This window comes from Ooceraea biroi, chromosome 8 (genome assembly GCF_003672135.1).
Source record: "Ooceraea biroi isolate clonal line C1 chromosome 8, Obir_v5.4, whole genome shotgun sequence".
In the NCBI taxonomy this organism is placed as follows: domain Eukaryota; kingdom Metazoa; phylum Arthropoda; class Insecta; order Hymenoptera; family Formicidae; genus Ooceraea; species Ooceraea biroi.
This window is the reverse complement of record NC_039513.1, coordinates 972573-986652: the sequence shown is the minus strand read 5'-3', so window position 1 is coordinate 986652 and position 14080 is coordinate 972573. Positions and strand designations below refer to the sequence as shown.

General features: G+C 40.2%; 1 protein-coding gene across 1 annotated transcript; it reads left to right on the top strand.

The window, feature by feature from the left end:
* Positions 1 to 942: 942 nt before the first annotated feature.
* Positions 943 to 13565, top strand: LOC105278958. Its single transcript, XM_026971853.1, has 5 exons — positions 943 to 2136; positions 2417 to 3329; positions 8125 to 8258; positions 11454 to 11596; positions 13211 to 13565. Exons 1-5 carry the CDS (start codon positions 943 to 945, stop codon positions 13563 to 13565), a joined length of 2739 nt encoding a protein of 912 aa, XP_026827654.1.
* The last annotated feature ends 515 nt before the right edge of the window (positions 13566 to 14080 follow it).

Genomic DNA, 14080 nt, shown 5'->3' with positions numbered 1-14080 from the left:
GGAAATTCTTCCGAATCTGGCCGCTACAGTTCTCACCCGGGACAAACATCAAATGAAGGCCCAGGCGCAGGTGGGAGCGTCACTGAACGCCCTTGGCAGCGGCTTGTCCGACCTTTTCAAAATTGAGGGTCTCTTGGCGTCGCCGGATGGAAAGGCCGCAGTTGCTAAAATTGCGGAAGGCATGCATTTGCTCGCTGACCACCATTTTCGGCTTTCGCAAACGAGGCGGGCATTTATTGTTCCGTCTCTGAATTTTTTGGGGAAAACGACCTCGGACTCGGCTCCCATCGATGACAGTCTGTTTGGAAGCAATTTCGCACAAGACGTTGAGGCTGCTCAGTCCATTGAGAAGGTTGCTCGTAAGATGGCGCGGAAAACACCTCAGTCGCAGCAAGCCCGACAGCCCGCACCGCATCATCCGAAACAGACGAACTTACCGCTTCGAAAGGTACAGCAACGCCAACAGCAGTCGGAAAACAGGAAGCCCCCTCCTCGTCAGACGTCTTCGGCTCATCGCGCGAGGAGGGACCAGCACCACTCCAGGCCGAGCCACTCCAGGAGATCGGCGTCCCGTTCCCGAACGCGGACTCGGCGCTAAACCCGGAACGGTCAGCAGGCCGCTTAGCTGGATTCGCGAGCAGTTGGCGAGAAATAACCTCCGACCCCCAGGCATTAGAAGCTATCACCGGGTACAAGATCCCTTTTTCTCGGCTTCCCCCACCTCGCTCTTTCCTGTGGGAGCCAGCCTTCTCCGTGAGAGAGGCGGCTCACTGCACAGCAGAGATCGAGCGTCTCTGCCGGAAAGGGGCTCTAGTTATTGCTGAACCTACCGCGGGCCAATTTTTGTCATCTTTTTTCTTGATCCCGAAATCATCAGGCGGTATGCGGTTTATTTTAAACTTGCGTGATCTCAATGAGTATATCTCTCCTCTTCACTTCAAAATGGAGGATTGGCGGACTGTTGTTAGTCTCATGACACCGAACTTTTGGATGGCTTCGGTGGATCTTGAGGACGCGTATTTGCTGGTTCCGGTGCATCCTTCCCATAGACGATTCCTTTGCTTCCGATGGCGAAATATAGTCTACGAGTTTACGTCTCTGCCTTTTGGCCTATCCACGGCGCCTTACATCTTTACGAAGATTGTGCGCCCCGTGGTCAGAGTGTTGCGAGCAAAGGGGTTTCCGTCTGTCGTATACCTCGACGATTTTCTGCTCTTAGGAGATTCAAAGGAGAGTTGCCAGAAGAATGTTCGTGAAACACTGGACTTACTCTCGTCTCTAGGCTTTCTCATCAATTATTCTAAATCGGAGCTCGTACCCTCTTCCAAACGCAAATATTTAGGCTTCATTTTCGATTCCGTTCAACAATCGGTATCTATCCCACCTGATAGGCGGCGACGTCTTCGAACGCTAATACTGAACATGTCGCGTAAATCTCGGTGCACTATCAAAGAGTTCGCAAGCATGCTTGGTTCACTTATATCTGTCTGTCCTGCAGTTCTGTATGGACTTCTATATACAAAGAGGTTTGAGCGACAGAAGTTTTTGGCTCTGGAGGCCCACGCTGGGGATTTTGACCAGCAGATGTCAATTCCAGTTTTCCTTAAAGAAGACTTCGATTGGTGGCTTCGAATTTTTTCTGACAAAAATCAGAATAATACAATCCGTTTGAGCGCTTACGCCCGTGAAATATTTTCCGATGCATCTCTAACCGGCTGGGGTGCTGCATGTGGAGACCAGCGTACACACGGCTGGTGGATAGCCGACACTAGGACCCTCCACATTAATGCGCTCGAATTGTTGGCCGCATTTTATGCTTTGAGATGCTTCGCGATGGATCTCCGGGGCTGCAACATCCTTCTTCGTTTAGACAACACTACTGCCATAGCATACGTAAATAAATTTGGCTCGGTCCAGTATCCACTCCTGTCCGATATCGCTCGAGACATTTGGAAATGGTGCGAGGAGTGCAATCTTTATCTCTTCGCTTCATATATCGCTTCCGTCGACAATGTTATTGCAGATGCGGAATTGAGAGTCCCGGATACCGATACTAAGTGGTCATTATCTAGTCAGGCGTTTAAGCGAATTGATAGAGACTTTGGCCCCTTCGATATAGACTTGTTTGCATCAGTGGCAAACACTAAACACTCGGTTACGCCTCTTGGTTTCCTGATCCCGGGTCTTGGGCGGTTGACGCGTTCACCTTGTCTTGGCATCAATTTTATTTTTATGCCTTCCCTCCCTTTGTGCTGATCCCCAGGGTATTGCGTAGGATACTCGATGAGGAAGCCACAGGAGTTGTAGTTGTGCCCTGGTGGCCTGCCCAATCGTGGTTCCCGATGTTTCTTAATCTCCTGGCTTCTGATCCTATCATTTTACCACCTTCGCGATTTTTACTATAATCTCCTTTCAGGGACCGTCACCCGGAGTGGAGAAACCTTTCCCTGGCAGCAGGGAGGTTATCAGGGAGGCCTTCCAATTGCAGGCCGTCCCTCCAGCAGCTCTAGACACACTTCTCGCTTCACTCTCTCCGGGTACGATTAAACAATATACTCGACCTCTTCGAAGCTGGTGGATGTTTTGCCAGAAAAATCAGATATCGCCCTATGTGCCGGAACTCAACCAGGTTCTGGATTTTCTTTCTCAGGAGCTCCAGCACGTGGGATCCTACTCGACCCTGAACAATATACGCTCAGCAGTTTCTCTCATTTCTACTACTATGATCGGTAATCATTCGTTGATTAAGCGCTTTTGTAGAGGTGCGAGTGTTCTTAAACCGCAAAAACCTCGATACGATTTCGTATGGGATCCTGCACCAGTTATCGCGAAACTAGCTACCATATTTCCGTATTCTTCCGTGTCGCTGGCCACTATTTCTAAGAAGTTAACGCTGCTCCTCGCGCTCGGCTCTGGTCAGCGTGCTCAAACAATATCAGCTATTAAGATTTCGCACATATCTTTTTCTCCTGATAAGGTTATCATTCGTATACCAGATCGCTTAAAGACGTCAGTCCCCGGTCGATCGCAACCGCTACTTACCTTCCCCCGGTTCTTACAGTGCTCAGAGCTATGCATTGTCTCTCTTCTCGAACATTACATTAACATCACCGAGGGTCTTCGTGCACCCGATTGCGACGCTTTATTTCTAGCTTACACGAAACCCCATAAAGCTGTAGGGGTACAAACGATCAGTCGTTGGATTCGCGCGGGACTAGAAGATTGCGGAGTACAGGGCGATTTGTTTTCTGCTCATAGCACTCGTCATGCATCGACCTCGCTAGCCGCTCGAAATGGAGTGGCTCTGGATATCATTAAACGGGCTGCAGGTTGGTCGGGTGACTCACAAGCTTTTGCTAGGTTTTATAACCGCCCGATAATTAACCCTACAGATTTTAGCAGATCGGTTCTGTTATCTTAAGCTACAGCGACCATGCCCCACGGCTCTTTGCTCGTAGTAGATCATATAGATACCGGCTGTTTTCTTTTCTTTTTATAGTTTTCTCTTTGACCTTATTCTTGAGGAGCACCCAATGTGCTTTGTGTTTTAATTTTCAACCTGTGTCTCGTCTAGGACGATCTTAAGCCGACACGGACCATGAGTTCCATATTTTATACTTAATATAACTCTTTCATTTAACACGCCTTACTTTCGTCTGATGTGTCATAGGTGATATATTATATCTTCTCGAACAGTGTGTTTTAAGTTCCTACATATTTAGTTGGAATGTTTACATTTGGTAATAAATGTCAACATTATGGCAAATCGTGCTTTAAACAACTACATAATATTTCCATCCGGACGAGACACTATGGCATAATTGTATAATCAAACGAACTTACTTGTAAGTGAAGGTCGATTGTGATTATGCCTGGTGTCTCGTCCGGATGGATCTTTCCCACCCACAGCCTTTGGCTTCTTCCCTCCCTCTATATTCGACTATTTGCCTCGCAACTTTGAAATAATGAGGTTCCGGGCGCGCACAGTGCCGCGGGCCGCGCGTGGCGCGGCGGGCGTGGGCGCGATTTTTGTTTTACTATGAACTCTGTTGGAAATGCAGTCAAGAAAGCATGACTACATAATATTTCCATCCGGACGAGACACCAGGCATAATCACAATCGAACTTCACTTACAGGTAAGTTCGTTTGATTATACAATTAGTTGCTCGCACTCTTTTGGTCTCAAATTGTTCCTTGCATCACAGGCTATCGAAATATATCAATACCTGAATTTGTTGCAAACTCCAAAGTCACAAAATAACCAGGTACGTGATTGCGCGACCATATACGACAGGTAAAGGCAGTTATTGACAGAGTGTTTAAACAATTTGTTACTAATTCGATACAAGGTATAAATTATTTCTTACTATCAGTAATATATATTTTTATATATTACTGACTACACATGCGGTATTAGAGAGATGTAAAGGGAAAAGGTAGGCGGTCCTTATAAGGATCGCGTGATCGAAGCGTGCTCGATAGCGGCGAGCAATTAGAAGCGTCACGGCAAGAATCAAAGGCTGGCGGTAATACCTAAAGTGACATGTTTTTCGCTGCGGCAAGCGCAAGCGGTCGCTCCAAATTTTCTCGCAGCGAAAAACATGTCACTTTAGGTATTACCGCCAGCCTTTGATTCTTGCCGCGACGCTTCTAATTGCTCGCCGCTATCGAGCACGCTTCGATCACGCGATCCTTATAAGGACCGCCTACCTTTTCCCTTTACATCTCTCTAATACAGCATGTGTAGTCAGTAATATATAAAAATATATATTACTGATAGTAAGAAATAATTTATACCTTGTATCGAATTAGTAACAAATTGTTTAAACACTCTGTCAATAACTGCCTTTACCTGTCGTATATGGTCGCGCAATCACGTACCTGGTTATTTTGTGACTTTGGAGTTTGCAACAAATTCAGGTATTGATATATTTCGATAGCCTGTGATGCAAGGAACAATTTGAGACCAAAAGAGTGCGAGCAACTAATTCTGTAAACGTCGGTTGAAGAAACTTGCAGCGCGGCTCGAGCGTCCGTGATAAACTAATGTTTTTCCACATGTTAGAGTTAGCAACAAATTCGGATATTGATATATTTCGATAGTACGTTGCCTCTAGATTATTTTGGTACCAAATACATACGAGCAACTAACTATTTTAATGAGTTTTAAGAGGATTTGTTGTGAGTGGCAATGACACGCATCAATAATAAATTTCTATAAAGGAGTGTATTTCGTCCGTCAGTTTTGATACACTCCATATGTGAAATGATATTTCAAACAAACGTTTGAGGAACGACATATAACATGAAAACACATTCGTATAAAAACAATAACAGTAGCAACAAAAAGAGCTAGTAAGAAATAAGTAATAAGACAGAGGAACACAAATTGTCAGATATTGCGCTTTATTGAAACCAAATGAACATACCTAATAATATTTTATATAAATTCTTCTTAGAATTGTGTATTTTTGTATTTTTGTATTTTTTATACGAATACACATATCTTAATAGATGTGAACACATTTCTATGCGCGTATTGTTATTAACATATGTCATTTTCGTTGCTTTTCAGCAGTTTGTTAATGTGTTGGCACATTCGCACCGATTCGAGTAACTACTTATCGACAGTAAAGTGGATGTACACCGCGCGAAAGTGGATGTGGCTTCGTAGTTTTCGACATCCACAAAAAGTGGATGCGATGGCGCTCGAATCAGCGACCGAATAGCGTTACACAAAATACAGGGGCATGGTCGCTCTCAGGTTCCTCTCTGGTAATATAATTAAACACCAACCACAAACCCAACATTATAACTGTTTGAAATGTCAAACATTAATAAACATCTTGAAAACGGCGACAACGAAAGTGTTTGAAATTTCAAACACTTATTATTTAGAGTATAGAATATTCTATAGAATATATATAGAAACAGTCCATAAACATACGTGAAATGTTCATAGAATATTCTACAGAATATTTATAGAACATTCAGAGAATGTGAGTTTTTGTCTACTTCAAATGTTCCATAGAAGGTTCACAGAAACTCTGAAGCATTATATGAGAATATTCTAAACATTCTCTGATATTATTCTATGAATGATCATAGAACGATCTTGTGCTGTATGGGACGAAATATTAATTTAAAGATGACTCAGAACGGTCGAAAATAATTTAGTACTTCTCGTATGTAAAGGAAAAAAGCGCATATGCCTTTTATCTAATATAATACTTAAAATGATATGTATAATACATTCGAAATTACGCCTAAGCTATAATTACTGCGGCTGCTATGATTTATTATTAAAGTTATAGCAAGACATGTTAGATAAATAAGTTAATGGGAACAACAGCAATAAAACTTGATTTATTTATCACAGAGAGATCATTATTATGTACAAAATAACATATCTATTTTGCATATAATAATCTGTGAGAAATAAAATGTTTCTTAATATTATTTTTGTTGTTTTCAATCAATCAATTATATATTTGTCTTGCTATAATTTTTGAAACTGTTGAAAACACATTACAGATAGACATGCAAAAGTCTCAGTAAATTTATTTAATATTAATCAATATATCTCCCATGAAATGTCTCTTGTGAGAGTCATAAAGCTTTCGTACATTTTAAATATCTGTGTGAATTGGTTTTCTCATATCAATATATTTTTGCAGTACATACTTTAACAAATAAACAATTGTTTTACTTCTTAACAATTATCACTTTTAACGCAATTAACTTTCTAATAATAAAGTACAGTTTGTTGCAAAACTATATTGATATGAAATAACCGATTCACACAGACATTTAAAACGTACGAAAGTTTTATTACTCTCACAAGAGACATTTCATGGGAGATATATTGATTAATATTAAATAAATTTACTGAGACTTTTGCATGTCTATCTGTAATGTGTTTTCAACAGTTTTAAAAATTATAGCAAGACAAATATATAATTGATTGATTGAAAACAACAAAAATAATATTAAGAAACATTTTATTTCTCACGGATTATTATATGCAAAATAGATATGTTATTTTGTACATAATAATGATCTCTCTGTGATAAATAAATCAAGTTTTATTGCTGTTGTTCCCATTAACTTATTTATCTAATATGTCTTGCTATAACTTTAATAATAAATCATAGCAGCCGCAGTAATTATAGCTTAGGCGTAATTTCGAATGTATTATACATATCATTTTAAGTATTATATTAGATAAAAGGCATATGCGCTTTTTTCCTTTACATACGAGAAGTACTAAATTATTTTCGACTGTTCTGAGTCATCTTTAAATTAATATTTCGTTCATGTTAAAAATAGAATTGTGGATCTTAGACTTTTCAGTAATTATATTCTCTTCAAGATTGTTATGAGAACTCCGTAATCGTTTTCAACATAACGAATTCGATATTATAGTTTAAAAACTCGAAACTCGGTCAAAAATGATTTAGTACTTGCTGTGTAAAGGTCACTTTACCCAATCTATAATTCACGACGAATGAAGGATATAATTTCATTAATGCTATTTATATTTTTTGTACGGTATATTAGATGAGTTATTTATTTATTTATGTATAGATGTACTTCTAATATATTTCAAACGTTCTCTTCTTAATACGCTTTCTAAGCTTTCCGAATTATGTCCTAAATTATACATCGAGTGTAAAATGGCTTTATAATAATTATAATGTTATCTATGCATTACCTTTTTCTATGCTCTATTCTTTATATCTACCTATCTATCTATGTTTTCTATCTTTTTTCTATTTTTCTATCTATTTTTTCTATCTTTTCTTCTATCCTTTCTTTCTATGTATCTTTTCTTTCTATATCTGGCTTTGTTGTACATTTTTATGTTGGGAAAAGCGTCAGTTCCTTACTTTGTAAAATAGTAAGAAAATGACGTCTCATGCGTTTCATGTCATTGGAATATTTTTCCTCGCATGGATCTTTTCTCAACGCTACAGCTGTAGCAAAGGCGGCATCATAAAGACCACAACTCGTACTATGGTTGTGTTTGCACCTTTTCAAAAATTATATCGCTCACGTTTATTAGTGGGAAACGTTTGCGAATATAATCTTTATCCTTTGCTGCTAATTTGTTATATGTACAGCCGGGTATACTGTCATACACATGCAGTTTGGAACCGTCAAAGAAAATGCACCGCCAATGATCGGTACAATTCCCTCTAATTATTTGAATGCTCATGTCGCTATTACTAGCGTCAATGAGCTGAGGAGATTCCAGGTATTGCACGCTTTGTGTCTCGAAAGGAAACGTCTCTCTGACGATGCATAAAAATGCATCTAAAAAGATTCATCAGTCACTTTGCTGTGCAGAGGTAAAATATTCTGCTCCAGCAAAGAGAGAGGAACATTTGTCTCGTCGAGAGTTTTTTTAATAATTCTTGCATCTTCTTGAGAATTGTATTGAGTAATAGTGAACGATATAAGTTAAAATAAAGGTGATACTTGTAGTTGTGACGCATAGCGTGGCATATTAGGTGTAGCGTCTCGCGCAATTATGAGTTTCAGTTTGTCACGGGTTCGATTCCTGGTATGTGTTTTTTTTATTAAACAATGTACGTATTATGCTAACATACAAGAGATATTTGTCATATATGAATTTTTTAAATCATGTACTACATATATACATGCAAGTGTAAAGAATGACTGACGAATGCATACATCTAGTATATTTTTAATTTTGATTTCCTCTTTATGCATCTCGTATGTATCTCGTTACATTTATGTGAGAAAGTATTGCTTCATATATAAAGGAAAAGTTATGGTATGTAATACATATGATTAATAAAATTCATATCATATAATAAATACTTCTAGCATATTAGCATAATACATTATATAATAAAAAAAGGATATATATCAGATACATATTAAAAAATACATTTATACAAAAAAACATATATAATAGTAATCGTGTATTACATACTACATATACTTTCATTGAATATACAAAGCAACACTCTCTCACTTTCAAGGGGAGGTCGCGAGCTGGGGCACACGGAATTAAATAATTTTTTTATGTTGAATTAAATGTATGTCTGTACGTAAATATGTACGTACAGCATATGTACAGACATACGTTTTACTCTTGGCCCTGATTTCACGCACATCGTATGCATAAAAAATTTTGCAGAAACGTCTCTTTTTTACTACGCGCGAAAACTTTCTTTTAAAAGCGCCCTAATAATCCTTCATTCTATCCCGAGTCGGGGTCATTCATATTTTGTACGTACAAAGTGCATAAAGAATTATATTGTAGAAAATATAAAGCATATGCTGGTGCGGGGGCCAGAGGCGCGTATCGCGGCACTGATGCCGACACGGTCCCGTATTCCACGTCTATCATTGCCGTAGCCGTATCGTCCGTCGCGTTGTTGCCACAATTTGCTTTTTTCCTTCTGGATATGTGGCAACGCCGCCGGTCCCAGCGCCCGAATACGCGTCCGTCGAGGGGACATATCGAGTAGCGCCATCTCTCGCAATATCGAGCAACTAATCTTGTAGTCGGCATGACTCTTGACCATGATTTCTAACCCAGATGTATGTAAAAAATTTTCAAACACGCTTTTCTTTTCTCTTACGCTTCTAAATTCATTTCTAAAAACCGCCTCATATTCGTTCATTCTGTCTTCATTCAAAAGTGCCTCACTTTTGTGCGTACAAGCTGTCAAACTTTTATATTAAGGAAATCATTTTACGAGATTAGGTCAAAACCTATAAGAAAACTGTAAGTTAAAAATTTTTCTTTATTTTTTATATAAAATCAAGCACTTTTGAATGTACTTCAGTATGTACTTTTATCGTGGAGAAGGATTTTTCATTCTGTAAAACCAATAAAGAGTAAAGCGTTTACAAAAAAAGTCACTAGATTTCGGTATTACTAGCAACTCCAGGATTCCCTTAACAGTGGGGAGAACCTAGTGGGGAGTTGCTAATGTTGGGGAAGAATCTCATATATATGGCTCCCAGTGAGTTGTTACTCATCAGTTATTCGTCGTACGTGGCGGAAAGCACATTAATGGAAGCTCTCCGTAGTTTAATGTCCCACTTTCGTCACCAGAATAAAAGGAAGATTGATTTGGTTACATATTTACCAAGAGAAATTGTTATATGCATATTGGGTATGCTGGATAATGTCTCGTTGTCTTCTGCGGCTGCGGTATCTCATAGATGGAGAAACATCGCGAGGAATGTTGCGGGCTGTGCAACAATGTCTCACAATGGACGCACTTCTCGCCAAAAACGAAGATGTTCCAAACGTTCTGAGACCGCTTTATTTAAGTGGAAGTATATGCGTTTGTAATGCACTTGATTGTCATAATAGTTTCGATGGTGTGAAATCCTAACTAGAAGATGACGCGAACTGTAAAATTGATTTCCGAATGAGATGTATCGCTTGATAGGTTTTACCTAGACAATACAAACCAGCAGCAGAACAGTTTCAAGCCATTTCATTGAACTACGAGTCGGATTTCATAATTAAAACAAATCAATCGAACAGTGAATACAGAGATAATGTATCTCGCACTTGCACACACTCTGGAGAAAATTTAGTCCAATTATAATATACACGATTTAAAACATTGAATCCTATCTATAAAGATCTAGAATGAAATGTTTGCGTCTTGTTTCTTGCTCTTTTCGTCTTGTATTGTGGTTTCTTGACAGACTCTTTTAAGTTGAAAATTGAACTTTGGAATAGACGAGGAACACGTGACAAGAAACACAATTGTCATCAGGTATGTCGAGAAAGCATTAGATAAGAGAAGAGATTTAAGAAACAAGATGCCAAGAGCATATTGTAGATCAGACTTAAGATATTTACTATAATGTTGCTGATAAGTTTAGATAGTAAGTATAATACTTTAGTTACTTTAGTTACTTGTCAGGATTTTTCACTGGTTAATTACTAAAGAAGTCTCTTGTCCAGCCGTTACACAGTAACTTTATTGAGAATACAATGACTGCTTCTCAGGATTCGAACGAAGCCGCCACTCTACAAACACAACTCTTCTAATCTATCTTTAAACCTTGCAACTTCTTTGACGGGTGCTCCGATTTTCTAGAGCCGCTATTTGGAACAACGATGGAACAATGAATAACACTATCATCTCTAGTTGCCATAACTAAAACTATATCTTTGCCAGTTCTTACTTTCCTTTGTATCCGCTACAGTAACAAAAATACTGTACAACATTTTGAGATACGGAATGAGAGTTTAATATTGATCGTCGATGTCGTCTGTTAGATACCCTATGATGATGTTACCGCACCGATCTCCGCGCTTGTTGAACGTATAATAAATTACGTTCGATCGTATACTTAAGTAGTGCGTAGCATTAGACAATTGTTAGATTTCTTGCATTTTAAAACAGGCCATAATCAGCCTATTTGATATTGGCTTCCAACTGAGCAGTCATCGACTTGCACTTCTACTCAGAACCATCCTCATTCCACTTTCGTGTACATCATCAACCTGCTTGTCCGAGAAAATAATTGTCTCACCAGTAGCAGTTATATGTCCTCCGGCGCCAGTCCAGCGCATCTTACTAATGCCAAGTATTTCTAATTTATATTGGTTACATTATTTCAGTGGTTGTGCTAGTTTTGATGCTTCATAAAGGGTTCTCACATTCCAGTAGCCAATTCTTGTCCGTTTCCTTGCCAATGTCGTCTTCCTTAGATCCATCCGGTTGAAACTCATAGAGGATTCAGCAATCATGTATTTAAGATAAGTAGGTGATTAGTCTACCGTATCCGATTCTGGTGGTAGATGCTGCCACCTTGTCGCCTCCAGACGCGCGTAGTTTTTCTGTTAGGGAACTACCCTAGTCAGCAAACTTCAGTTTTTTTTAGCGCTGGAGACTCGCCAGTCACTCTCAGCCGTTAGCTGTTCCGTCAAGGCAGTGCCAAGCGAACATTGCCCAGGGGCCACGCGACTATTGTCTTCGTGGACGTGGAAGTAGAATTTGTTGAAACACTTCAATTGAAGCTGCGGGCTTTGCCCCGAGGTTTGCTGCCGTGTGAGCGCCGACATCGAAAAATATCGCATACGATATTTTATGAATGTCACTAGAATATCACTCTTTGTGGTTTTCTCAAAAGAAATCATAACTTTACCTTACACAACACAGGAACTCTTTCACCCGTCGGATAACGCAAACCGAAATCACGTACTACTTCCTGCCCCTTAACAAGAGGATCGACAAATCTCTCGTCCACAATTGTCACGTCCGAACCGGTATCGATTCTAAATATACACGCTTTATTATTCACCCGGCCACGAAAACAAAAACAATTTCCGCGCGGCGCGCTTATGCGTCCGAATACCACGCACTTCGGGGCCTGAGCCTCCACTGCCGGGCCAGCCCCGCGAAACTCGGCAAACTCTAGTTTCCCTTATCCTTGAGCGCTGGGCACTCCGAGCGGAAGTGACCCTTCGAACCGCACTGTCAACACTCAACCTCTTTTCTCTCCGTTGCTCCAGTTTTCCTCCCATTCCTCCTGAATTTCCCATTTCCCTTCTCTGACTCTTCTCCGCGCTTCCTAGCTTCCCCGGCCGCGGCGGAGCCTCGTTCGCTATTTTCCCACTTTCTTTTTCCGAAACTATTTTTATTGATACTAATTTAGATCGTTTTAGCCCGCTCGATGGCTAAACGTAGAGACGCGACACCCTCCAACTGCAGCGTTCGCTTTACGTGACTATCCGAGAGCGCGGCCACGAACTGCGAGCAGGCAATTTTATCTCGCGCTTCCCCCGAACATTCCGGATACGCAAGCCTCGAGAGCCGCTCGAGCTCCGCGCCAAACGTCGGAAAATCCTCCCCTTCTTTCTATCTACGGTTAGTAAACTGCATATAATAGTTTTGAGCGTACACGCTCTCGCCGAAACGTAACTCTAACTTCGACGTTAAATCCGCGTAACTAAATGAATCGGGGTTCTCTAACGCACCAAGAATTGCACGCGCTTTTCCCCTTAAGCACGAAGCTAGCGTGCGAGCGGCTCAATTGGACACGTTACGATTGGACACGGTGCAAATGGACACGTTACTTTGCACACGGTTCAATTGGACACAGTGCGATTGGACACAGGAATTTTAGATAGAGTAGCTATTAGACACCGCCAACTTGCACACTGTTTATTTGCACACCGTTCAGTTGCACACCGTGCAGTTGGACACGTAAATTGCACACCGTTCAGTCGGACTCCGTTCAGTCGGACACACCGCTCAGTTGGACACCGTTCAGTCGGACACCGCTCAATCGGACACCGTTCAATCGGACACCGCTCAATCGGACACCGCAATCGGACACCGTTCAATCGGACACCGCTCAATCGGACACCGCTCAATCAGACACCGCTAAATCGGACACCGCTAAATCGGACACCGTTCAATCGGACACCGCTCAATCGGACACCGTTCAATCGGACATCGCTCAATCAGACACCGTTCAATCGGACACCGCTCAATCGGACACCGTTCAATCGGACACCGCTCAATCGGACACCGTTCAATCGGACACGTAAAAGATGCACACCGTTCAGTTGGACACGTATAAAGGGTACAGTTTACTTGGATATATTACAGCATACGTATTAAAGGGCGCACGTGATGAAGTGTACAAAATCCGCAAAAATTATTATTTCTTATTCATAATACATAATCTATATTTCGTATCTTTTCACAGTTATTTTAATAATATTCCAATAAGTAGATAAAGAAATAAGTAACAATTTTGGCGGACCTTTTTACTTTATCAAGTGCGCACTGTAATACGTACTGTATATGTATCTACACAATAAAATTCATGTTCTGGAGACTACTGCACATTGTACTTTTTTTATTTCAGTTATAAGAGTACATCTGAAATGCATCATTATGTTAAATGTACTAACGTACAACAGCCTAAATTATTATCTTGTATTATACTTTATTATACGATATATAAATATTTCTCATTTTATTATCTTAATAGCATAAAGAGTATTTATAACGCTGTAAGATATTAGGTTGTTCATTAAGTTCTGCGGTTTTTTGCCCT

Excerpts from the sequence above, each read along its gene's own strand:
- LOC105278958 (XM_026971853.1), top strand. The coding sequence starts at position 943 with ATGGAGGATTGGCGGACTGTTGTTAGTCTCATGACACCGAACTTTTGG. Across the intron at positions 3,330-8,124 it reads TATCATTAAACGGGCTGCAG|CCGGGTATACTGTCATACAC; the intron begins GTTGGTCGGGTG and ends TTATATGTACAG. Across the intron at positions 11,597-13,210 it reads GCGCATCTTACTAATGCCAA|TTGGACACGTAAATTGCACA; the intron begins GTATTTCTAATT and ends CACACCGTGCAG.